The 25,570-nt window shown below is 37.0% G+C and overlaps 2 protein-coding genes across 5 annotated transcripts; one reads left to right on the plus strand and one right to left on the minus strand.

Annotated features, from left to right (window-relative positions):
* Positions 1–289: 289 nt before the first annotated feature.
* On the minus strand, positions 290–16,952 carry kif2a (kinesin family member 2a). 4 transcript variants are annotated; one of them, XM_079637289.1, is made up of 21 exons: positions 16,686–16,908; positions 14,688–14,782; positions 14,141–14,263; positions 13,997–14,051; positions 12,711–12,839; positions 11,542–11,642; positions 11,305–11,400; positions 10,839–10,893; positions 10,548–10,710; positions 10,355–10,445; positions 10,145–10,208; positions 9,966–10,057; positions 9,582–9,724; positions 9,228–9,432; positions 8,994–9,104; positions 8,829–8,896; positions 8,465–8,548; positions 6,929–7,079; positions 1,834–1,935; positions 1,534–1,669; positions 386–1,424 (listed from the first exon to the last, which is right to left on the minus strand). In XM_079637289.1, the coding sequence occupies exons 1-21, from the start codon at positions 16,744–16,746 to the stop codon at positions 1,339–1,341; spliced, it is 2,211 nt and encodes a 736-aa protein (XP_079493415.1). In that variant the 5' UTR covers positions 16,747–16,908; the 3' UTR covers positions 386–1,338. The 4 variants fall into 4 exon arrangements, with proteins under 4 accessions (XP_079493417.1, XP_079493415.1, XP_079493416.1 ...); XM_079637290.1 differs by having other exon boundaries at positions 14,688–14,802; positions 16,686–16,893; XM_079637291.1 differs by lacking the exon at positions 8,465–8,548 and having other exon boundaries at positions 290–1,424; positions 16,686–16,952.
* Positions 16,953–18,578: 1,626 nt separating this feature from the next.
* Positions 18,579–24,653, plus strand: slc2a6 (solute carrier family 2 member 6). The gene is made up of 10 exons (XM_079638141.1): positions 18,579–18,719; positions 18,821–18,974; positions 19,064–19,270; positions 20,947–21,046; positions 21,177–21,388; positions 22,637–22,783; positions 22,923–23,031; positions 23,124–23,294; positions 23,898–24,043; positions 24,275–24,653. Exons 1-10 carry the CDS (start codon positions 18,661–18,663, stop codon positions 24,434–24,436), a joined length of 1,467 nt encoding a protein of 488 aa, XP_079494267.1. The 5' UTR covers positions 18,579–18,660; the 3' UTR covers positions 24,437–24,653.
* Positions 24,654–25,570: the final 917 nt, after the last annotated feature.

Below are 25,570 nucleotides of genomic sequence, written 5' to 3' on the forward strand. Positions count from 1 at the left end.
TAGGGCCTTTATTGCTTTTCATACTGCTCTTATTGTTCTATTTGTGTATATACAAAAACTAAATTACAAAAAGAAACTTTCTTTCCTTTTAGCGCAGTGTTACAGGACCAAATTATAAAACAGCGCCCCCTAGGGCAATAACTTCGAAACTCCATCCACTCAAATGGTATCTATCTCTCTATGATTTTTAATTTTAATAATTAACTTAATCTTTACACTACTTATTAGCCTTGAGTCACTTTCATTCTCAACCTTATTGGACAAAGTCGCCACAATCTCTTGAATAAAACTAGTTTACAAAGGCAAGAAATCACAGTTCCTCTTAAGTACTCTTTAAACAGTATCAAAAGGAAAGTAAGCAAACAGGATAAAAAAGGCAGAATTTTGTTGAAGAATTCTTTATTTAGCAACCACTGAGTTGAGAGGTGCCAACACTGAAAACATCAGCAGCGATAAGTGGTATTCCCTATTTGTTACGAGAATCTTGCTGTAATTTAATACACTTACACATTTTAATAGGCAATGTGAGAATGTTGGAAAGTTTTCAAAGTAAAACACCAAGGGGTGAGTGTTTTGGTGGACTGTTAACTTCCTTTCCACAAGGAAACATGATATGGCACAAAAGCATTCTACAGATAAACAGATGAGAGAGACGGCAGAGAGAATATTATGTGGAAAAGGAATAGCGGTCTTTGAGAAATCAACGAACTAACATGACTGCTGAATATTCTCACATTCATTCACATAACCTCAACATTTTTTTTCCCCAGTGCATTAAATGCTTCTTTGAGAACGTCTTAAACTTCAATTAGTATGCCTTCAAGAAACGGCCAATCAACAGAAACCTTCACCGTGCCTAGTACGGTAAACGGACCCTAAAAAACAAGGTTATTTAAAGTGCAGATGAACCGAGTCAGTCATGCTGGGAACGGAGTGATAATCAATAGCTGAGTGCTCATGCATACAATTAAGAACAACTTGGAAGGAAGGATTTCAGTGGTACAACTAAAAAAACACAAAAATAAAGGGTAGAAAATGTGAGTATCAGCTGATACAAATCTGTACCCTTAACCTACAATGAAAAAGTAAATAAATAAAATCGATACTAATAATACAACAAAAAAAAAATCTAAAACTTTTCTCAGAATCTTAATCATTCATCAAGGGTTTTAATGAGCAAAATCCCCTTATTTATCCTCTGCTGATTTGTAAGAGAATCACCTAATGCGTTATTTCACATGTGAAAGTAGGAAAGAGTTTATTCAGAATACTTCTGAATACTATCATGAAGCCTACAAGACTCTTGTATTTGTCGTTCCTCCGCGAGCAAGTTCCAGGCTACAGCGCGCGGGGCCGCTTGGGGTTAATCTGCTTGCTGGCTTGTTCCTCTTCTTGGAGCGTAGAACGGAATGACCTCACTTTATCTGATAATACAAGCAGACACACATCCATTAATACTCCTTTCCATCAGTAAAACATCAAACTCTTCTGATGAAAGGAAAAACTAAAAATTCATTGTAGAGGACGCATTACCTCGGAGTTCAATAAAGATCTCAATCTTCTGGTCAAGAATCTGCTCGAGCTGAGAGGAGTAGGTGTCCACGTCATAGTCCACCTCCTCAGTCATCTCCAGGAGAACCTTCTCGTCCTCAAGCCACCTGATAGACTCCTGTCAGCACACACAGTGTGAACATCATCATTAGCGATTCCCTTTTTCAGTTTTGGGGAAGAAGCTTATCAGAGTATATATAAACAGAAAAAAAGCAAACCAAACTCTGACATAAAAAAAGCCTAAAAAGCTCTAGAGTGAAAGCACAGTTAAAAACAAAACACCTGAAACACAGCCCTGTGGTCCTCCAAAACCTGCTCCTCCATCTCCACCAGCTGAGACACGGCCTCATGGAACGTGAAGAGCTGAGGGGAGACTTCCTCTTCCTGTCAAAATTCAAACACAAGCTTTTATCCCACCTATAATAAGAAGGTGTATGCTCCACAGTAGGGCTTTGACTCCGAACTTCATTATTCTAATATAATTAGAATATTTAAAAAATAATGAAAATCGAACGAATATTCAAACCTGTTATGGGCATTATTTTTTGTAAATGTGTTTGCTTGTAAACTAAATGTTGTTTTCAATTCAGATTCCGAGGCTTTTTCACGCTTGGTGAAGCTGTGAATCGCAAGCTATTATTGGTCATCTGGGCTCCTGTAGGTGACGTTAGCGTCCTGAGGGTACTTAGCCTGACTGGCTTATTTTTCTCTTATTTTTGATAAGAACAGTGGATAAAACATGTCGAATGCATACTGTTTGTGTTTAATCCAGGGTCTGATTTGTAATGTTTTTTTTTTTTAAACAGTCGTGACAGTGTGTTTTTCTTCTGAAAACATCATTGCCTGCCTATTGACATTGACTGATACACTGCCCTCTGGTGGACAGAACATATACAACTTCAGTTTGATACCAATAGGTCTTAGTGAAGGCATTTAATGGTCAAAATATTATTAATAATTATTCGAATATAAATATTAATAAACAAACGAACTTCCAATAGGATTTTAGGGCAAAAGTCAAAGCCCTAATCCACAGCATCTAAAAGGAGACTGAACCAAACGATTGCCTGTCTAATTTTCCAGTTTATGGTTTCAGTCTTATGCTTACAAATGATTAGCATATCTTTATAAAGCATGAATACAGTGATGACAAATACAGCCTTTATAAACACATAAAAAATATACTAAAAATAATTTGAGGTGTAATTAAAACTTTTTTTAGTTGAGATGGAAGGGTTTATCACCTATAGTCCTTTTAGCCCCACCCCTTTTCTGTGCTCGTTATGTTCTGTCTTCCAGTTTGAATTTCCACAGCATGGAGATAAGATCTTATGGATTTATGAATGAACAGCTCGTTTTAAAATCTTCCCGGTCAACTGACATTTGTTACGACATCCGCTTCAAACATTATAGTGCTCATGATAACTTTCGGTATCTCTACAATAAGTGAATGCACTTCACCAGCTAATTACTCTAGGACAGCAATTCCATATAAATATACAGAGCAACCACAAAAACGGCTGCGCACTTGTTTCTCTGGCGCATAAGGTCTATACTGCAGTCACGGACAGGGGGGATCAAAATGTTTTGTCTTCTCTTTTTTTAGGACGTGTGCGGCACACTTGTACAGATGGTACTCAACCAGAATGAGACTTTTACCGCCGCCGTTCCCGCGGCGGTAAAATTGCGGGGGTGTATTTGCTGGCTTTGACCGCTAAGAGGCGCTACAATCGCAGACTTTGAAAAGTGTCAGTTTATTCTCTCTATTGTGTAATCTGCCACCGCGCCGCGGCTCATTGAGACTGATTGAAATGTGGTAAAACAGATCAATTCAAGTTAAACATGTAGTTAAATGAATTCATATAATCACAAGACTGAAATTAAATGTAGGCCTAATACATTTAATAAATAATGAAAACATTTTAACACAAAACAATGCAATAGAAAAATATTAGGCTACATCAATGAGGCTTTGCAAGAGAAATGTCTCATCAGCGGACCGACGGTAGTGCAGTGGACAACGCACCAGCACGAGCTTAACGGAGCTTCAAACGATGCGAGATCGAATCTCACTAGCTTTGGCTGACAGCGTTAAATGTTTTACCATTCTTGATGCTTAGATAGGTAACTGTTTATTGAAGTCAAGCGTTTTGTTTAATTATCAATGGCACATTACAACATACATTTGCTAGATTCCAGTAGAGCCGCTGCACAGACGACAAAACTGATGAAGGAAGATTATCAGCCGATCGCGTCAGAAAATGAAAATGGAAGCTATCTTTAATCTGCTAAATTATTGTTTTGTGAATCATCCACGAAATTGAGATGACTGACAATTGATACCCGTCATAGCAAAGGAAGAAATTTTTAAAAACAGATCCTGGACATTTCAAGGTTTAAATAAAGTGTCGGGGGCAGTTTATTTATTTAAAACAGGGTTGTGTCGAGTTAGAGTTTAATAAGTAAGAAACAGAATCATATTCTTGCGACATTTTAAATCTGTATTGCCAAAGAAATTGCAGCTAAATAAACAATTAAAACAGTAGGCTATAGTCTACAAAACGAAAATAGTTCAAAGCAACATAAATTAATTTCCTTTGCTTCTCTCTCGCGCTGGATCTCTTTTATTTGAGTTTATTTAGTCTCTCTGCACTGCGCGCGCCGGGTCTCTCTCTACATTAAACAAGATTTCAGGGTAAAACCCCATTATACAGCTGATAATACTGATGTCGCTGTGTGTCATCCATACAAATCACGAAAAAAAAACTGTAACAAATGATTGAGTCTTGCTTCAAACAGAATGCCAGGTTGAATTCACCGTACAATAAAACGAGGTGGATCGCGAATAAGCGCTGTATCTGCTGCTCACTTGCATTCGTTTAGTTGGCAAGAACGCGTTTCGTCGATAGTTCATGTTTAGATAATGCCAGATTGTTGACACACACACTCAAACGTGTTAAAATTCTACAAAACCAGTTGAAACAAATGGATTGAACACTTCAACTGAAAGTGTGTGTGAAACCCCTTTAAATACAATAGCCTACATAAAACTACAATATTTATAATTTAAGGGCCTATTTGGACACATCGAGAGATTTATCTTTAAAAGTATTTTGCCTTTGCCTGGTCATCAGGCTCACTCTGCATATGAAAGACGGAACATTAACACCTCCTGAACCCCCAACCCCCCACAGGCGATCTGAGCTCGAGACCGACTCAAAACAAAGAGAAGTCGCAATTCACACTTAATTCTAGACATAGCATTAGGCTAGTAAAGTGTTGATAATGAAATAATTTAATTATTTAGGCTACATGTAGGCTAATAGGCTAATATTTCTGTCATAAAAGTTTATTAATAAACATTTAATTATTTCAATAATTGAAGAAATAAAACGCTACCTCGGTTTGGGCAGCTTTTTCCAAGCAAACCTAAATACAAACGCATGTTCATTTGTTCAAACGCATGTTAATTTGTTCAAACGCATGTTCATTTGTTGTCATGAATACAATGTTCAACTCAATGTTAAATTCCACGGGGATCTTTGGATCCTTACAACCAGGGTGCGCGATTTGTGAATTATCTATTTTTTTTTTTTTAAATATAAATATCAAACCACAGTGCTTTGTGCTGCTGCTAAACTAAATAACATTTATATAATATTTATGAACTTAAATGAAACAATATCGCAACATTTCGACAAATAAATTATCTGATCTATTTTTTCAATTTAATTCAGGGCGATTTAGTCTAGACTACATTTAATTATAGCGAGATTTTCACCCTTGTCCATTGGGAAGCGCTCACAGCTTTTGAGTAGATCATGATCTGCACCTCTCGGTTTCATACGGATTACCTAATCAGATAACATTTATTAAATATTTAGACATGTAAATGCTTTAGACATAGCCGATTTCTTATCGTGACTGAGCGGAGGAAAGTGGCTTTCGGTTCATTTTTGTGACGCGCAGTTCCCGAGACAGAGACGACAGATAAACTTTTGAATAAAAGTTTGAATATGAATACAAGTTTACAGTTTTGACCGATGTAGGCTACTCTACTCTGATCTGTATGACTAAAAAACTACGGAGTAGCCTAAAGGGCCTAAGTTATTTTAGATGTCTGTTATGAGAAAAATAAATCCAAATGAACGCGCAGCCGGGTCTGCCGAACACTAATTCAACATGCCAGAATACCCGACTTTAGAACAATGGATAGCGCCACTCGGTGTGGTGTGCCAAAATACTTAATTAAAAACTTCAATATTTCATTCAAAATAATCTCAAAACGCTTTGTGACATTTTTAAAGCCGTGCATGCATTAAGGCACTGGAACCATGAACTGAAACTGGTTCTGATTTTATTGTTTGTCGTTTAAATGTGCCTGTTGCATATCTTTACATTATATATTTTAAATGGTCTATTGGTGAAGTAATTTATAGCATTGGTTACTGTGGAGGGAGGGGGGATTAAAATAATTCAGCAGAAGCAGGGATGTTTAGACCAGAAGGAAATCCCCGTCCCCCCTGGCAAATCACACCTTATTAAAACCATGTTTTACAAACTCTATATGAACCAAAAAAAAGGCTATCCTGTATAAAAAAAAATGTTTTGTTTGTTTGATTGTCTGCATTAATAATAGGCTATGACATGCATTAATAGGCTAATATAAAATGTACAATAGTCTATGTAGTCCGTGTCATCCATATGACCGATACGTAAGTTCTACCACTCGGCCATGAATTTACTCATTTAAAAATGCCCGGTTTATCCAATCTGTTCCAGAAAAGCGCTCATCATTCGTCTCATTCCTCAGTTGAGTAGTAAACAAATAATCAGCTTCTTTGCACCTAATTTATTTTTGTTCGTTATTTTTGTTATTATTATTATTTTATCACGCTGCTCCCAACGGGCAATAGGCTTATGTCGCCCACCGACGTCTAGGTTACATATGAAATAAAGACAATTGACGAAACATATTGACGAAAACAATATGTTCTCGTCTCTATTTTAAAATTATGATTCTATTTTTCTGTCCTAAACAATGTTCTATAGTAGCCTATTTCATCTGTTAATTGACATTAACCCCGCTTACATTTCAAAATACGGCAATAGCGGCTGTTTTGCACAATGTCCCTCTGTGCCACCTGGCGGTCATTTCGCGAATGACTTTGAAATGCGACTGGATTATTTTTACCGCGGTAGTTTCGCCGCGGTGCCTGTCGCGGCGGTAATAGGCATTCTGGTTGAGTACCATCTGTAAGTAGACAGATGGTCACAAAATATACTTATAAAAAGAAAACATTGAAGTAGTTGTCATAATGTCATCAAGCATGCATTTTTAAAGTGGAGTAAGTAATAGGAAAAGATGTGTTTTTACATTCTGTTCACAGAGCAGTTTGAGGTCATCTCTCTGAGGGGAGTTACCCAACTCCCAATCCTCATCCATGATGTCCAGCTGGTTGATGGCGTTGACATTGGGGCGGATTCCCTCAATCACAGCATTAGGATCCACGGTCAGCTCCTTTACTCTAAATGCACAGATTGACAACATTTATAAAGATGTTTTTGAACAATCATGCTGACCTAAATGACACCATGCACAGGTCACAGGACTGAAAAGCTTCAATATAATCTGGGTACTTACTACAAACATACAAAGTGTAACCTGAAGTCACACTGTATACTCTTACCTTATTTAAAACAGAACCTAACATTAGTACAAAAAGTCTAAAGGTTTATACTTTTAACAAGCATGGTATGACAAAAACTACAAACAGGAACAACAGTTAGTTTTTTCAATTGTACTGTGTCATACAAATTGTAGCCATTTGTGCAGTTAACGCCAACTGTTTATGGTGTCATCTCATTTTTTAAAATTATGTACAGTAATATTAATATAGGTGTTATTTCTAAAGGAGAAGGAAGGACAACAGCACCACAGAAATGCCAGACATTCCCAGGGTTAGAGAAATTAAATGACAGCAGATCATCAGAGGGGAAATGAAAATGTTTACACCAAGCACAACCATAAGTGTGAGATGTGAGTGCAGCCAATGTGTCTAAAAATGAAACAGACTGTGGTTATACACATTGCTGTGCATGAATCATTTTCCATGCATCAGTTACAAGCCAACATGGGATGTTGGTTATCTACTGAGCAGTGCTGGGGAAGCTACTTTGAAATTGCCAGACAAGCTAAACTCATAGTGTAATACATTTAAGATTGTATTTATAATTAAATGACTTTAATTATAATAAATCTATTAGATTATATTAATTTGAACCAGAACAGTATTATTTCTGAGAAGTATTTACTGTCAAAAGATTACACTAACAACTAATAAATCACCCCCATTTACACAACACATGGATAAAAATAATTTAACTAAATATATCAATACAAACAAGCTGTAAAAATTCTATGTAGATACTACTGAGCGGGTCAAATGAATCAGTAGAACATTTTTTTGAAGTAGTCACTGAAATGAACAATCTGATCTAAGGTTCTCATGAAACAAAAAATATAGTAGGTGTCGTCGATGGCAATACCAGTGAACTGTGGCAATACTTGATACCAATTTTGAGGTAGTGATACTTTTGAGATCCCTAAGCAGAACACAGTGATTCGATAAAATAAAATGTAATTTGAGTGATCAACTAATTATGGTTTTGAGTTTTAGTTATAAGACTGCAATACAATATAACTAAAAAAAATTATGGTTTTGTTTGTAATTTTTCACTACTTGAGATGGAAAAAAAGCTTGTTCATGAAAAAGCTTGATTTTTGCAATTATTACGCTACTGATAAATGAAGTTAATAACTTATCACAATTTGTTTTGGTTACTCCCCAACACTGCTGCAGTGTATCTGACTGAGAACAAGGTGGGAAGCTGCATAGACATGTGCTCATACTCATAGGTAGGAGACGGTTCAGAGCGACTTCCTCCCCCCTGAGAGAAGGGGATGTCAGAGGGGCTAATCCCAAACTCCTTTACTCTGAAGACAGTCAAGAAAGAACAGAGAAAAACAGCAAGAGAGAAAGAGAAGAGCACAGCCAATCAGGAGAGACAAGTTACAACAAGACTTTTTCCCATCAGCACTTGCATGTCAAACCATTGGTAAATACAAAAATACTTCTTTTTTTCCCAAGACGCTAAAGGCAAAAAAATTTGTAATATTTAAAATCTTTAAAATGGTTGAAAAGAACAACAGCTAGAGGCTACATTGGCGAGAGAGTTATTTTTCATAAACGCACAACACAGTGCCATGTCCTCACCTGTTGGCATATCTCAGAGTGTTCAGCGTGTTCTCACAGGACGCCATACCAGGAGAGATGGTGGCGATCTGAGCAGGCAATAGTCACAGTTAGAGCTGTGCAACCAGGCATAAGTAAACTTAGCCAAATCCCAATTTTTGAGAAAAAGGGCTTAATCAAACTTACCATGCATGTCCTGGAGTTCTCCCCGATAAACGAGTCTCTGAGGACCTGTGTTAGCTTGCTCGCTCTGAATGGGGTGTGAGGCTTATTAAGGCCCAGAGCTCTGATACATTCCTAATATTTGGGAAAAGCAAGATCACAATGATTAACTTGAAAATCCAAAATGGCACCTCTTGACCAAAAGGTTGCCAACCCATGCTGTAGTTTGCTCTGGGGTGGTATTTTTAAGGCACTGACCTTTAGAGCCAACAGACTCTTGTTGATTTCGGCTCCCTCTAAACGAGTCTGCCGATCAGCGCTGGACGTGTCCGCTCCACGCTCGTTACCCGCCAGATCAATGAGTGAGAATTTGCCATGCATCTTGCCCTTCCTTCGTAGTATGATTTGAAAGACGGCGTGGCTACGGGACGAGTGGGCATTGGCTGAGGTCTGACCTGATGTCCTGAAATGGTAAATAGGAAGGAAATTCAAGACCAATTACACACCAAAGATCATGAAACATATTTTGGAAACGATTTAGAGATATGCATGTTTTATACAGCAGCAAATAATTCAGTGTACATGTTAATTGCTTTACCCATCGAGTATTACCTGCAGCTGTTTCCCATTTCAATGAGTTTGAGGACGTCCTCGGTGCATTTGACCTCACGTTCCTGAAGCCCAACCACTTGCACCTGCTGCTTTCCATCTTCTAGCACACGCAGCTTAGCCTTCCGATTCAACAGATCAAATACCTAAGAAGACATAGACTTTAAACGAATTGTCCTTTTTTTTTAAATAGGCTTTAGTTCACATCACAGCCTTGAGTCATCAGTTTCTTTCAAATAACACTCCCGATTATCAAAAACAAATCAATGAATGGACATATTTTGTCAAATGAAAATAATCCAGTTATCTAGCAAATGTGTAAAATTCTTCAAATGGTACACCACCACATTTTCAATTTCAAAGCGAATGTAACTCAGAGCCACTTGCCTTTCCGCTGTAAATTTCAAAGAACGTTGCGTAAACCTGAAGATCCAGCTTCTTATAGTTTGGTTTCTTCAGCATGAGAAAAACATCTCGAGCTGTGTGTACGACACATATATAAAATGAGTTGTTTGAATGAAATTACAAGATTAAATAAATTACAGGACCAAATAAACATCAATTACCAGCTAATGCATAGATTCCTTTAGAGCAATCCTGGTTCTTTCCTGAAAAATCTCCACCCATGGTCTAAAACAAAAATCAATCGATGAGCTTTACGTCCAAGTATTTAAAAATAAGCAGTATTGTGGTATTTTTTTAAGTACAAAAACTAGTAAACTATCCAAACAGGTTTTAAAAAAAAATCTCAATTATATTAAATAAACACTTCTTACATGAGTTTTTCCACTTCCTGTTTGTCCATAAGCAAAGCATGTGGCCATTCCTCTATCAAATATGGTTTCCACAAGAGGTCTGGCAGTAAACCTTTGGAGAGAGCAGATAGAAGTATTTTTTCCTTCAATGATCAATTCCCACTTCCTTTTTAGAGAAATATTCTTGTTTAATGAGCAATGAATGATCCTCTACCTGTAAACCATTTCATTTGTTGTGCTGTCATCAAAGGCATAGTCGAAGCGGAATGTTTGGTTCTCTAGGTATCGAGTTAGGTCCACCTTCTGTTTTGGTTCATGAACCATGACAACATCTTTACTTGGAATAGTGATCACATCTAGGTCCTTTACTGTCAACTCTACAACACAAATGAGAAATACATTTATTGACAAAATACACAAGTCAATAAAAAAAATTAAAAAAAGGTATATCTTTTTTTAATGAAAGTTTTTTTTTGAAAGCCTTTTGTACTTTCTAAGGCATTACCTTTTTTATTGAGGGGTCGTTTCCTAACACAAACACATATTCTGTGCTCTTCAATCTGTCGAAACAGATATATTTACAGATATCAGTAAAATGTTGTACTTAACATTCAAGACTGAATTATAAAATATTGCAAGTTCGTTTTTTTCTTATTAATAATTATTTATAATAATATGAAACATTTTAACAATTACTGTTACTATCATCATCATCATCATTAAAATGTGAATCTCAAATACAGCTTGTCCGGGTAGTATTTCACCCAAAACTCAAATAGAGAAAATTTGCGGAATAAAATAAACATCATAATAAAACAATGAATAATAAATGAAATAACAATAACCATAATAAAGAAAATATGGAAAAATATAAGATGGTAATATTAGGTATTTTTTGTATTCAATTAAATTTAAGCTAAATTATTATTTTAAAAAATATATTACCCAGATATTTCTTTATTAATACCTACCAAATCTGTTGTGGTTAGTGGTCGATAGTCCAAACTTGCTCTGAAGTCTCTGATCATCTGAAGTATTTCATAGTTCGGAACCGTTGTATCAATTTCCTTCAAAACAAAAGCACATTCACAATAGGAACACCTACATCAGGTGAACTAATCTATTAGTCAAACCTGAGAAACACATTACAATTAGAAGCTTAGAGACAAGGGAGAGAGATATAATGACAGAAAGATGAGAAGTCTCACCTGTGCTCGCTTCTCTCTCAGTTCCTGTTGCTGTATCCTGCGCCGCTCCCTCTTCTCCTGCAATTTTTCCACTTCCTTCACACAGTTCGACTTCCTCCTTGCTGTTAGAGACCACAATTCCATTTTAACAAAGGCAACAATCGCTTCCTCTCTTACAACCCACCCCCTCCCACTGTATCTCCCTCTAATATAAGTGTGTATTTGTGTGGACAGAGTGGCTATAGAGGCAAGCCAGAGCCTCTGGCAGCTGGCACATGGTAGCGCCAACAGCCCTCTCCACCTTAAAGAGCTCTATTCTATGAGCAGGCCTTTTCCAAAGTCATTTATCTATGCGCTCTTTGCTGTCTACAACATATCTGAAATGACTGCTATTACTTGCAAACAATAGTATCAGTAGAACATGGAATAAAAGATTAGGCCAGTCATTAATATTCATTCAGACTCTAATTTCATCTACATAAAAACAGTGTGCAATTTGAACAATGGCTCATATTGCAACACTAAACTAAGGGTAGGAATTTTTAGACACCTGATGATATGATTTGACTTAATAGAAATTCAGAGTTATGATCTAATTCCTAAATTATTATCTACTAAGCATCTCAATTTTGTATCAACAGCATAGGGGCATAAATACTCTAAAATATGACTGAAATAACCTGACAATAGACACTGCATGGATCAGATCAATTCAGAGTCACAACACATCTGTGAATCAATTTTGCCCTCATCCTCTGCAATAAACAAGCAAATCAGTCAAGAAAGCTTGTAGTTCTGCCCAAAGGATGTGCAGTATCGTGCGGCGCACAGAAAACAGGTTGAGCATTTTGATTCCAGATTAATTCGGCAGACAGACTCTTGTAAGCTTCATAAATTCAAAGCAAGAGGATTAATCAGGACAGTTCAGAGTCATGTCAAGGCTGCCCGGTCACAGACGGTCACTGACATTAAGAGGGGCGGCTGGGGTGTCCAAACCACACCCCACGAGATTGGAGCCAAGATACAAACAGATGATCAAGGTTAGGTTTACTGAAAAATTAAGACTCCAAAAGGATGCTTTGTCTTTATGCATGACATGCATCCTCTGCAGGAGGCCTCAGTTTGGCTTTCAGAGTTTTCCTATGGGGAAAAGGGGGTTGACATGAACAGACTGAGGAGTGTCATATTACCGTTCTGTTGCTGAATTAGCTGACTTTGGGTCTGGCTCTGTGTGGGCTGAGAGGGTTGTTGTACAGGTGGAGGGGGTGCTGATTCTGGCTGCTGCTGCTGCTGGGCCGGCCGTGCCCGAGTCGAGCCAACTTTACAATAGAACACAATAGAGTCAGCAAATCACAGTCAGACTATGTCTGAAAACTTAACAGGAGCACTCAAACATGTCTATGATGCACAAAAATGGCACTCAGGTACAGCTTTCCAAATTTTGAAACAGCCCAGCCGGCGTAGTATAGTAGTATGCTGAGACAAGTAATATAATTTGATAATTTAAATATCATCTTACTAAGACATATTATTGGAAAAAATAAGGAGTGACAAATGATGTTTGTGCATTTTATGTAGTAGTCCGCTAAACTGTTATAAAGATCACATTGATTTGTATTACAAGCTATCAGAATTTCATCTTCCTATTTGCCCATATCTAGTCTGGCTATCACCAGACCGAGCTCAATCTTTTAAGATTGAACATTAGTCTGGGGAGTCCGCTCTGTATTTTCTACTGCACAACAGGCGTGATCAACGGGCATAGTTCAAATGACTCTGTACGCAATTGGATAGTCCTTCAATCAATCAGACCAACGATCCAGGTGACGTACTTTGCAGCGAAAACTCCAGGCAGGAAACGTGTCAACAAACGAGTTGGTTTGTAGCATTGATCAGCGGTTTACAGAAGCAGCAATGGCATCGAGCGATTTTTGCAGGTTGTGCAAAAAAAACCAAAAAAAAACATGAAAGTGAGTGGTTGCGTGGAGCGATTTGCTTGCTAAACTAAAGAAGCCATTGAGCTTCGTTGAGAGGTTAAAAGGAATTGGATTGGATTAAACCCGCCAATCGCACGCCAGGTGGATAAGCCAGTTTGTGATTGGTCCCTGCAAATGTGTAACGAAAGCAGGATAGAAGAATGTACAGGTTTCCAGTCTGAGCTGATATATTTGGTCTAAAGGTTCAAAGAATAATTATAGGACTGAATATTAGAATTCTGTTATACAAGAGTACCCTGTCAAGATAAAGTGCTTGTGGAGTGTGCAATCTTTGAAAACTACACAGCTTCAGACTGAGCCTGACACATGCACGTGTCACCCCTTCATTTTAATGCATCCAGCACATGCACACTACATATTTATTTAATTAAATCTTAGGCTTTAGCAGATTAATAATCGCACATGGGCATACTGCAATTCAGAAATTATTTTGATTTATTGTGGAGCCCTAATAATGAGTCATATAAGAGCAAATGTACCTCTGTTGTCTCTGGATGGGATTTCACTTCTTCCCGGTGCAATAGTTCTACGATTCTGCACACAAACAAAAGTGTACAAAAAGGTTCAAAAGATGCGAACAATTAGAGTGCAAACTCAACATTTGACTGTGATATTGTAAAAACCTTAGGGATTTTGTTGACTTTCACAGAGCTGGGTGTAGGAGGCGGTGGTGTAACAGGGCTCAAGGAAATCTCTTCCTCTGCAGCAACATCTGGATTTAGTGAGAATATGCACTCCAAATCAATCTGTTAGAATAAAAAAAAAATTCGGATCACTTCTATCCAAAACAGGGTTATTATAGTTAACCAAAACCCTAAAAGCACATTTTTGAAATAAAATAAATGTTAACTAAAATAAAATATATAAAAAATACTACATATTTAACTAAAATGGAAAAGAAAATATAAAACTAAAAACTGATTCAAAACATTAATAAAAACTATAATAGCGTCTCTAAACTAAAATAACACTGACTGATCATACCAAAGCATACAGAATGTCCTAATATTAAAAAAGGTCCAGGCCAGCCAGGGTATGATTACAGAATTCATATTTAAAAGGAACACAGCGCGTGTCCACTGACTGAGGGCATACTGCACCCTAACAACACCAGAATGTTGTTCCATCCATAATTAATAACAAAGGCAGCTGAGAGGCTACTAGACTTACCTCTTTCCCTTTGGTGTCTCCATTTTCTATCCATTCCACAGTAACACTGTCATTATCTTCATTCAAAGAGGTCACCATGGCCTGGTGTATTCGCCCTGTAAGAAATCCAACAGCTCTAAGTAAGAAAGACAAATGAAAAATATTCATTCATATGTTTTGAAATTTTAAACAAGTTTGAGTGGATCTTGAAGAGGTCATGTAGAAGACGGCATGACCTGTCCTGCATCGGAAGTTGTGCTTATCAACTACTGAAAAGTCTCAGAGCATCACCGAAAACAAACAGCAATGTTTCCGTATCTATTATTCAGAGCTATTCCTACTCGCACATCTCCATCCCTGCAATTATTCAACAGCGGCATCAGCAGGAAAAAGCACATATTATCCTGCCATAAAACAAGCTATTTAAAACACCAGCATGCAACATCAGGCCAAAAGAAAAGTCAAGACCCTGCTTTAAGTAAAAGGCACTAGAGACCTCCTCTGTTTAAAATGTCACAAGCACTGCTCGTCTTCAGAGAGCATGTCAACAGTCATCTCTATTACACAATACACAAAACTTCCCAAAGAGACAGGAGTGGTTTGTTTAACACATCAACAGATCCAGGCTCATTTGTTTCTTTGCTACAAACTGAAGTTAAATATAACACAGCCTTCTCAAAGAGATAAAATCATAATCTGTTCTGACAGTCTTCAACATTGTTTTGATGCTAATACCAATGAAATGCCACTGAATGCTCACAAGACACAAACAACACTAGTTTTTACTAAATCTACATTTAGTACATCAGCAGAAACTAATTTGATTTTCATTGCAGATTTACTGTCTTAATCTTCTTAATTAAACATCTTAAATGCATTGTCTTTTTATGACCAATAAGATACAGATTATTTTTAAGTGTCCATAACAAATATTCAGAACAATTTGTGTTTGGTTTTCGACACAACATTTAATTAATTACCTTTAAACTACAAAGGAGTTGTGTTCTTTAATAACAAGAATTATTACTATTGTTGTTATCTATGCAAAGTTGTAAAGGGAAAAAAAGTTTTAATCTGTCTTTGGCCACATTTTTAACCTTAAAATAAATTGCTGTTATTTAAAAAGTTGAGTAGTTATCCAAAATTTACATTAAATATGCTACTTCACATCCAAAAGCCTTTATTTGGTTCTATTTATGAGTGATTGAACTGTGAATATTGGTAATGTATGTATATATATCAGTATAATATATAATCAGTCACTAATCATCTTTCTGTGCAACCAGTCCCAAGCTTCTGCTGTCAGAATTTCTTTTGGCCATTAGGATGAGATCAATCTCTGAGCCCACATTACATAACTTTTAGGGAACTTGCTTGTCATCTTCAAAGCATGACACGAACGGAGTCATCTGTCCATGTTAATATGAATATGTAAACTCTCAGATGTCATCATAACTTCAAAAGAGTGACTGATGTGAACTTAACTTAAGTGAGCTGAATCAAAACTTACAGTGAGTTTAAGGCTCAAAAATAAACCCCAAAACCTCCCCCTCTCCACACTTATTTACACCCAATCTGTAAAACAATACATTAATTTGCAAATGCCTTAAGATGGCTAGCACTAACCCACATAAATCCAGAATCACCAGGACTTCCATGATTATATTCCCTACCAATATAATCATAAATAATTCCCTAATAATATGCATCATGTAAGCCAGTTGTTGAGCTCAAATCAAATACAATCGCACACATTACGAATAACTAAACAAACTCCACCCGGTTTAGCAGGTGGCTAACGTCAACCGACAGTTGTACTGTTGATTGACACAAGCTCATTAACTACCCAGCAACCAGCAGCAACAGACCAAACTTAACGCCATATATCGATTTATACCAGGCTCAACCGCCTAAACTGACGTTTCTGCCATGTGTATTCGTGAGGTAACGTTAGCATCCGTTAGCCGAACCGGGGAAACGACTTTAACGGACGGTTACGCGACCCAAATATGAACTCACCATCGCTGCGCTTTATCTCCACAAAAATCCCCACGACGATCTTGCCGAAGGTCGCCGCCATGGCTCATTTATGGGACGATGGGGATAGTCAGATAGACGGGCGTGTGGGAATTAAAAACAGTGTTTGTGTTTGAATTTTTCACATTTGTTGTTCCGTGTTGCTCAAAACCGGGAGGCGGCCACAGCGCGAGACATAAAGGGAGAGAGTACAGGGCGCGTGCGCGGGGGGACGTCTGACTTGCGTGTTTTTTTTTTTGCCCACAAGTCCCGCCTTCTGCACTAGGATTGGCTAGAAGCAGCTGGAGGTTTGCGATCGGACAGTTACCTTAGCAACCAGTGGAAGCGGGAACGTTGCTGTGTGGCAAAAATAAAATGTGTTAATGAAAGTTGGCACATTAAACTTAGTTTGGAGATATATGATATATACCTAATCAGTTGAAAAAATATATATTCCAAATAAAATAAAAAATACTTCAAAATCATTCCCTCATTATTATTTTTTGTCTTGAAAGCTTAGGCAGGCCCAGAGCCATATAGAGAGATCTCTCTTTATGGCTCTGGGCAGGCCTACATCGTTTTCTTCTTCTTTTTTTAAATGAATGTATCTGTTTTTAAAGCAGTTTTTGGAGATATTTTATTATTTGGGGTTGTTCTGCATTGTAGCCTACTGTAAATGTGTTCAAATGTAACCACTTCATACACTGCAGTCGTGACTGATTGATTTTTATTTGCCCACGTTATGTGACCCCCCCCCCCCCCCCCCCCCCATTAATTTTAACGGGAATTGTGTGCGCGTGTGTGTGTGTTTTCATGCCTTCATTTCTGTGTGTTTATTCTGGATTGTAGCAGATTTTTATATATTGTTTATATATTTTTTTTGACAAATTAAAAGAAAATTCCACATTTTCCACATTTCCACTTCATTGGAGGTCATTCAGAATGACCCGCAAATAATGTTTTACTATTTTTATTACAACCACATAAACTCGAATCCACTCAATTTATTTTTTGTTGGCTATTCCAAGTTCAAGTGCAACAAATCTCCCAATGTCTTGGACCACTCCAGTGAACACTCAATTTCTAAAAATGACCCGAGGAGAGGATGGGATTAATTCCCTTTTGAATTCATGTGTTGTTTCTTCACATTTTTTAGTATTTCATATTTCATATAAAATCACTTAAAACAAAAAGAAGAAAAAGACAAAGAAAATGAGGTTAATGTCAATGTACAATTGTTTGAATTTGTTTAACTTTACTGATTCTATCAGGTCGATAAGATAAGCACATTTATGAATAATACATTATTAAATAAGTAGGCCTATAGGCTTAAAATAAGTAAATAAACTATACAAACTTAAAAATTAAAGTAACGAGGAATGAGGTCTATCGGTCAGGTTTATTATGTCAATCTTGTTCAGCAATTTAGAGAAAGGTTGCATTACGTCTGATTTGTTGTCATAGGGCCTATGTGAGGAAAGTGTTTATGATGCTTGCACTCAGAGTGTCTTTTATAGATTTAGTGATAGACACACACTTTTAATAGGATTAATAAGACTTATTTCGGTCGTCAGAATGATTTTTATTTTTAATGAATTAAAATATATATTTATATTAATTAATTAAAAAAAAAATTAATGAATCATTGAAGCGACTGTTTGTTGAACTGATTCAAATGATTCGAGTCATTGAGATCAATCAAAATCCACATTGCTATACCAATCATGTGAAATCTGACAGCAGAAGATTCTGGCGTGGAAGCTTCTCTGAATGACCTTGTGGCCGCTGAAGGGAGGGTTCTGGTTGCGTAAAACTGTACTCTCGTCTGTGTTGAGAGGAAGTTCTGACGTTTGCTTCCTTAATTCTTTGTCCACCCTCTACGTAAAGAGATCCCAGGATTGCAAAATATGCTTTTGCTTTCACTAATACCCAGTGGAGAATTAAAGCGATTCAGTCTGCAGAGTGAGACGGAGGAGAGATGGCAGACTGTCCGGATGAAACCACCACATTAATAAGAAACAACCCAACCAAAATTAGGTGACTTTTTTTTTTATTTGTTTTGTTTTGTTTTCCTTTATTTGATATATTGTTAAAAAAAAATCATGTCTTGTATTTATTCGATTGTTTGTACTTTTCAGACATGGAAGGCTCTACCTTGCTGTGTTTTCAGCTGTTTTGGGCAATTTCAATTTTGGATTTGCCTTAGTGTTCCCCTCCCCTGTCATCCCCCACCTTAAAAATGGTGATGATCCTCGGCTCCATATGGACATCCATCAGATATCATGGTTTGGTGTAAGATCATTTATGTGTATAGAAGATGTTTTCAGGTACATACAGAGAATACAGAATCCTGTCTAGCTAGTTTCTCTTCTTTCGTTTAGTCAATTTTCACCCTTGGAGCAGCCGTAGGGGGTCTTAGTGCCATGGTGCTCAATGACCGAGTTGGGAGAAAGATGAGCATCATGTTGTCTGGAGTACCATCTGTTGCAGGTCTCCTTGTCATGGGGTCCGCACAAAATTTCTGGATGTTATTATGGGGCAGATTTCTGACTGGCATCGCTGGTGGTATCACCTCTGGCTCCATTCCAGTAAGTTATCTGTTTTAATCCATCTTGTTAATCTATTGATGAACAATAGTAAATCTATAGTACCACGGTAAAATTTAGTTGTATTTTTGTGTTTTTTTAGTAAGTTTGCGGTCTGATTTGAATCTGATTAGATAAAAACACTGGGAGGCAAGAGATACTCAATGAAATATTTAACATGTCTGCTGGCTTCACTCAAAAACACAGTGCAACCATATTCACAAATAAATGGCTTTTTTAATGAATCGGTTGTAGAGACTGCTTACTGATTGGATGTTTGTATGACCACATGTTGTTAAAGGGGTCATGACATGACAAATCAAATTTGCTTTGATCTTTTGACACATAAGACGTCTGTGTAACACCCTGCAAGTTTCTTAGCTTAAAATGACCTCCTCATTATAAACAAAGCATTTATTTAAAACAGATCCAAAAATGGCTTGTTTGGATATTGTGGGATTTGTGACGTCAAACGGGCAAATACATTTGCATATGACTGCCTCTAGAGCAAGATATCAATAAATAGTTATACATAATCGCAACATAGGCCCCGCCCACTGGCCTTCAGTCGTTTGCCGACACTGGATGTTGACGTCACGTCGCGTCAAAAGCAAATAAAAGCCATTATAATCCCTGACTCCGTCTACACTGGATAGTATACAGATGCACATTCAGTTTCTGACATTGTCCAGGCACTTGAGTGTGCTGACAACAGGATAAATGGAAGAGTGAAAGAACGTTCACTTTGACGCATCCTGTGTAAAAAGTTAGTTTGCGTCTCTGTACAAACTTCAAAAGGACCTCAGAGTCATAAACAAGTGGATGGTTTATTTCTAATGGTTTCCCAGATTGCGTCGGAGGATTATGAGCCCTATCATACACACCTGGCGCCAATGCAGCGTAAGGCGCGACGCATTAAGAGAATAGCAGCGCTATTTGGGTTATACGTCAGAACGTATAGGCTCACTATTGGCCGACGCTGGTCATGTGTGTGATGCTGGCCAATAGTGAGCCTACATTCTGACGAAGCGCGGCGCTGTTACACTGACTACGTGAACTCACTCAGAGGCCCACAGAAGAAAATTAATAGTTGGATTAAATTGTTATTTTAGTTTTTTTTGCACACAAAAAGTATTCTCGTCGCTTGATAAACTTATGGTTTGAGCCACTGTAGTCACTTGGACTATTTTAAACATTGTTTAAATGTACATTATTTTGCCCCTTTCTGGGCCGGCAAGTTTCAATCCCATAGAAGCCTGTGGATGAGTGATCCAGCTCTCAGATTTAATATTTAACAAAAATATCTTAATTTGTGTTCCGAAGATGAACGAAAGTCTTACGGGGTTGTAACAACATGAGGGTGAGTAATTACTGACAGAATTTTAATTTTTGGGTGAACTATCCCTTTAAGGGAGCCGCCCCTTAAAAACTGATCATTTCAAACAGAGGCTCAGAATGGGCTGGAAATAATCTATTTTTCGCATATATATTTGTTATTTTTTGTGGAAAATCTTTATTAACATTATAAGTTAACCTCAAGGAATATATAAAAAAAAAAAAAAAAACTCATGTCATGACCCTTTTAAATATAAGACATAAGAGTTTAACTGTAACAAATGGAATTTTAATTAATGTCTAATGGGTCTCAATGACATCAGCTGATTTTTTTTTTTAAACAGGTGTATGTGTCAGAGATTTCACACCCATCTGTGAGGGGTGCGCTGGGTTCATGCCCTCAGATCACAGCTGTCTTTGGAAGTCTAGCACTCTACGCTCTTGGTAAGAGAGCTCGTGTTTCTCAGGTTGTTTTGGCTGTATGATGAAACACACTTTCTCCAACACTTTCAAGAATTTATCACTGTCCTGTACGTCCTTTATGAATCATGCTTTTTTTTGGGTCTCTCTCCAGGCTTGATTTTGCCGTGGAGATGGCTGGCTGTGGCTGGGGAGGTCCCTGTGATTATCATGATGATTTTGCTTTGCTTCATGCCAACCTCCCCACGTTACCTCATCATGAAAGGAAACAGAGCAAAAGCAGTTAAATCGCTAGAATGGCTCAGGGGCCCCAATTCTGATTACTTGACTGAGTTCAGTAAGATCGAGCGCAGTATCAACTCTCAGGTGAAGCACATCATCACAGTGGTTATCACATCATCATGTTATCCGGGCGGTTTTGCCATAAAAGAAAAGGTCATGCAAATTAGGATTAATTAGGGAGAATGGGAATCATTCATATTGATCCATTTGTTTAATCAAACTTCAATAATCAGACAGCTTAAAAGATTAGTTCACTTCAGAATTAAAATTTCCTGATAATTTACTCACCCCCACGTCATCCAAGATGTTCATGTCTTTCTTTCTTCAGTTGGAAAGAAATTGTAGTTTCAATGCAGCTTCAAAGGCTCTACCCCAGCCGAGGAATAAGGGTCTTATCTAGTGAAACGATCAGCCATTTTCTAAAAACTATATTTTTAACCACAAATGCTCATCTGGCGCTAGCTCTGCGGTGCGCCACGCATTATGTAATCACGTTGAAAGGTCATGCGTGTTCCGGTTTCTGGTCCAAAAAGGTAACGTTAGGGTAGGGCGAAAAATTGCGAAAACTAGGGGAGGGTAAAACTCCATCTCATTTTCTCCTCTAATTTCAAAATCATCCGACGTTGTTGTTTTACCTTTTTTTTTTTTTGCGTAAAGGGTGTTTGAATCAGGCTTAGCACGTTCGCTTTGTAAACACTATCGGTACTTCCGCCTCTGTCACGTGTGACCTTTCAACCTGATCACGTAATGCGTGGCGCATCGCAGAGCTAGTGCAAGACAAGCAATGGTGGTCAAAAAGTATATATAAAAAAAAATTTTTTCCGAAAATGACTGATCATTTCGCTAGATAAGACCCTTATTCATCGGCAGGGATCGTGTAGAGCCTTTGAAGCTGCATTGAAACTGCAAATTGGACCTTCAAACCGTTGTACCCCATTGAAGTCCATTATAGAGAAGAATCTCTATATGTTTTCCTCAAAAACCTTAGTTTCTTTTCGACTGAAGAAAGAAAGACATGAACATCTTGGATGATGTGGAGGTGAATAAATTATCAGGATTTTTTTATTCTGAAGTGAACTAATCCTTTAAGGTATAAAAGCTGCTTACATTTTTTATGCATTTGAATTTAAGCCAAAACATGTTATCTCAAAAAGTGCAAATTGTATGATTTGAATTGAAAGATTTAATGTTCTTCAATAGGGGGTCTGACAATTATTGTTTGATTTAAAACTTATTCTTGTAAAAAAAAAACATTGAAAAAACATTTTATTCTTGTAAAATACATCATAGAAAAATACTATTTTAAATGACTTTGCATCTTTTCACCAACAGGGCGCACAATGGAGTGATCTTAAAACCCCTTTATACTATAAACCAATCCTAATCTCAGTCTTCATGAGATTTCTGCAGCAGATGACTGGCATAACCCCAATTCTGGTATATTTGGAGCCCATCTTCCATAAGACAGATATATCACTGGTATGTCACATAGAATATATTTACCTATTTATTACCATGAAAAAAAACATGAAACCAAAAAAACAACAACATAAAAGCACATTTACACACACCAAAATGTTGAAAACAAAATAAATCCTGTCTAAATCCTGTCATTCAGAAACCGAAATATGATGCAGCATTAGTGGGAGTTGTAAGATTGATCTCTGTCGCTATTGCAGCAAGTTTGATGGACAAAGCAGGTCGAAAAGCTTTGCTCTTCACTTCAGGTTTGTGTAGAATAAAATAAAGTATTATACTTGGTAAATTTAATTAATTGGAAACAGACCAATGAATAAGATATCTTATATTCTTCCTTTAGGATTTTTGATGTTTATAGCCATGCTTTCAATGACCATGTACACCCACAAAACACCATGCAGCCAGGGCAATCTTACCTTAACAGAGGGTTTGAAGAGCGCCTATGGAGGCTCAACTGCCTTCGATCCAATGAGTCTAATTCCTCTCATTAGCACTATGGTCATCATATTTGGTGAGTTTGTTTAGTTTCAGGTTGTTTGATCATCCAGTGTAACCAGTTTGCTTCTACATACTGTATAATCTTTTTGTTGATCATCACAGATAATGAACTTGTTGATTATTATGACACTTTAGTTAGAGATGTTATAGCTTAACATTATAATTTTAAAACTAAAAACTTTTTTTAACAGAGAAGCGCACTGTTTTGACAATGGGACTGGATTACATCATTTTCAAAATTAGAAGTTCTTACTTTTAAAGCCAATTCACAGTGAACCGACAAATGCCAACCAGCGGCAACAGACACTTCGTTCGGTTTTGTGTGTTACCCATGTCGATTTGTGTTACCCATGTCGATTTGTGTTACCCATGTCGATTTGTGTTACCCATGTCGATTTGTGTTACCCATGTCGATTTGTGTTACCCATGTCGATTTGGTCGCCGCTTGATTTTGCCGTTTGAATTCATTTGTCTGGTCATGGAATGTCTGCTGGTTTGTCTGCATTGTTTGGCATCTGTTGCTGCAGTGTGAATTGACCCGTAGAATTAGTTCTAGTTCTATTTCCTCGTGTAGAATAACATGAAGTATAACATTACTGATTACTTTGCCATGCAGGTTATGCTATGGGTTGGGGACCAATCACATGGCTGCTCATGTCAGAGATCTTACCCTTGGGTGCGCGTGGTGTAGCATCTGGATTGTGTGTTGGTGTCAGCTGGATCACGGCCTTTGTTCTGACGCAACTCTTCATGCCTGTGGTGGTGAGAGAAATCTATTTTTACACACATAAACAGGAAATGAAAATACACATTTTCAATCTTTATTATTTTATCTGATACTTATCCTTGTTCAAGGTCATTAAAAGATAATACAAGCTGCTTCTTGATAATTTATTCATAATCTATTTCATTTATATTCTTTGTTTGTAATCAGATTTTTTTTTTTTTGGAGTATAACTGTAAAAGGCAAACTTTTCACATCTTTTCATATAGGAAGCCTATGGACTTTTTGCACCTTTCCTGTTCTTCTGTGTCGTCTCTGTGGTGAATATAATTTTCACTGCGAAATGTGTGCCAGAAACTAAAGGCCGATCTCTGGAGGAAATTGAGAACTATTTCAAGACTGGCCGATCGTTCACCATTCATGATCCTTAAAATGCCCATATATACAATTTTTATAACAAATAATGTAAATGTATATATTGCAATTGCATTGTCTTACCACACACACACACACACACGTTGTAAGACAATTCAATATGTGTGTCTGTTATGTTTATCTGTCTGAATGATCCATGATGTAAATACATTAATTTATCTTAAAAAGTGTGTATAAACTGTATATCACTATAAAGATTAAATCTCCACCATCCTCTCTGTTTCTATATGAAAAGAGCATGTGACTGGACGCTGCGCTTCCCTTTCACTGTTCCGCATTTGTTTCCATCAGTGTGACCAAACTAAACCTATTGCACAAAATGTGTTTGTCCAGGAACAAAAGTACAATGATACAGAGAAGTTCAGAAAGAATGATTTCATCCAGATGGGTGTGGACCACAGGACTTGAGCAATACTTAAAATATCTCTCCATATATATATTTATGAATCATATATTCTGTTTTGTTGTTAATATTATTTGATTATCACTGAAGTTAATGCTATGCACAAAAATTATAATTTGTTTCTTATTGATTCCTTTTATATATTTTTATTTGTTTGTTATTTATTAGTTGTCCATTCTTCTTTCCCAATTAATTTTTCAATTTTTGAAAATAATTTTTCCCAATATTTTTCAAACAAAAGCTTTCTGTTTCAGAGAAAACAGAAGTTCTCAATCTCTGAAAACTGACCTCCTACACCAATGAATGGCAGATTTAGCCATAACCAATATAATATTGTTACATTTTAAAGTCAAATTTTATTTAAAAAAAGAATACGAATGTTAACTGTTAATTATTATTGGGAAATAAAAAAAGTGAATTAAGATAATTTGATCTGCAGTCTCCCAGCATAGCCTAATTCTTACCGGCTCTTGTCCAAGAGGTAGGTTGCTTACATTTTCAAAAAAACATTTTTAAAGGAAAAAATCATGTGATGAATGTTTGGCTTTAAGCTGCTTTATTGGTTTCCAATGAGTGAAGGGTTGCCAAATGTGATACATAAGGGTGTTTAACCTTACATTACACAACCAGGAAGGGCCAGACCTCCAGCCTACTTATGACTTATGACTTGCTTGTATAATTTAATTTATTACTTATGTATAAATTATTTATTTATGAATGTGTGGAT

Source organism: Phoxinus phoxinus (genome assembly GCF_949152265.1).
Source record: "Phoxinus phoxinus genome assembly, chromosome: 15".
Taxonomy (NCBI): domain Eukaryota; kingdom Metazoa; phylum Chordata; class Actinopteri; order Cypriniformes; family Leuciscidae; genus Phoxinus; species Phoxinus phoxinus.

Coding starts and splice junctions, on each gene's coding strand:
- kif2a (XM_079637289.1), bottom strand. CDS start 16,746: ATGGCGGCGACCTTCGGCAAGATCGTCGTGGGGATTTTTGTGGAGATA. Junction 10,711..10,838: donor ACGACCCCTCAATAAAAAAG/GTAATGCCTTAG, acceptor TTTGTGTTGTAG/AGTTGACAGTAAAGGACCTA. Junction 1,936..6,928: donor AACTGCTCTGTGAACAGAAT/GTAAAAACACAT, acceptor GAATTTTGACAG/GAAGAGGAAGTCTCCCCTCA.
- slc2a6 (XM_079638141.1), top strand. CDS start 18,661: ATGGCAGACTGTCCGGATGAAACCACCACATTAATAAGAAACAACCCA. Junction 18,975..19,063: donor ATCAGATATCATGGTTTGGT/GTAAGATCATTT, acceptor TCTTTCGTTTAG/TCAATTTTCACCCTTGGAGC. Junction 19,271..20,946: donor TCACCTCTGGCTCCATTCCA/GTAAGTTATCTG, acceptor TTTTTTAAACAG/GTGTATGTGTCAGAGATTTC.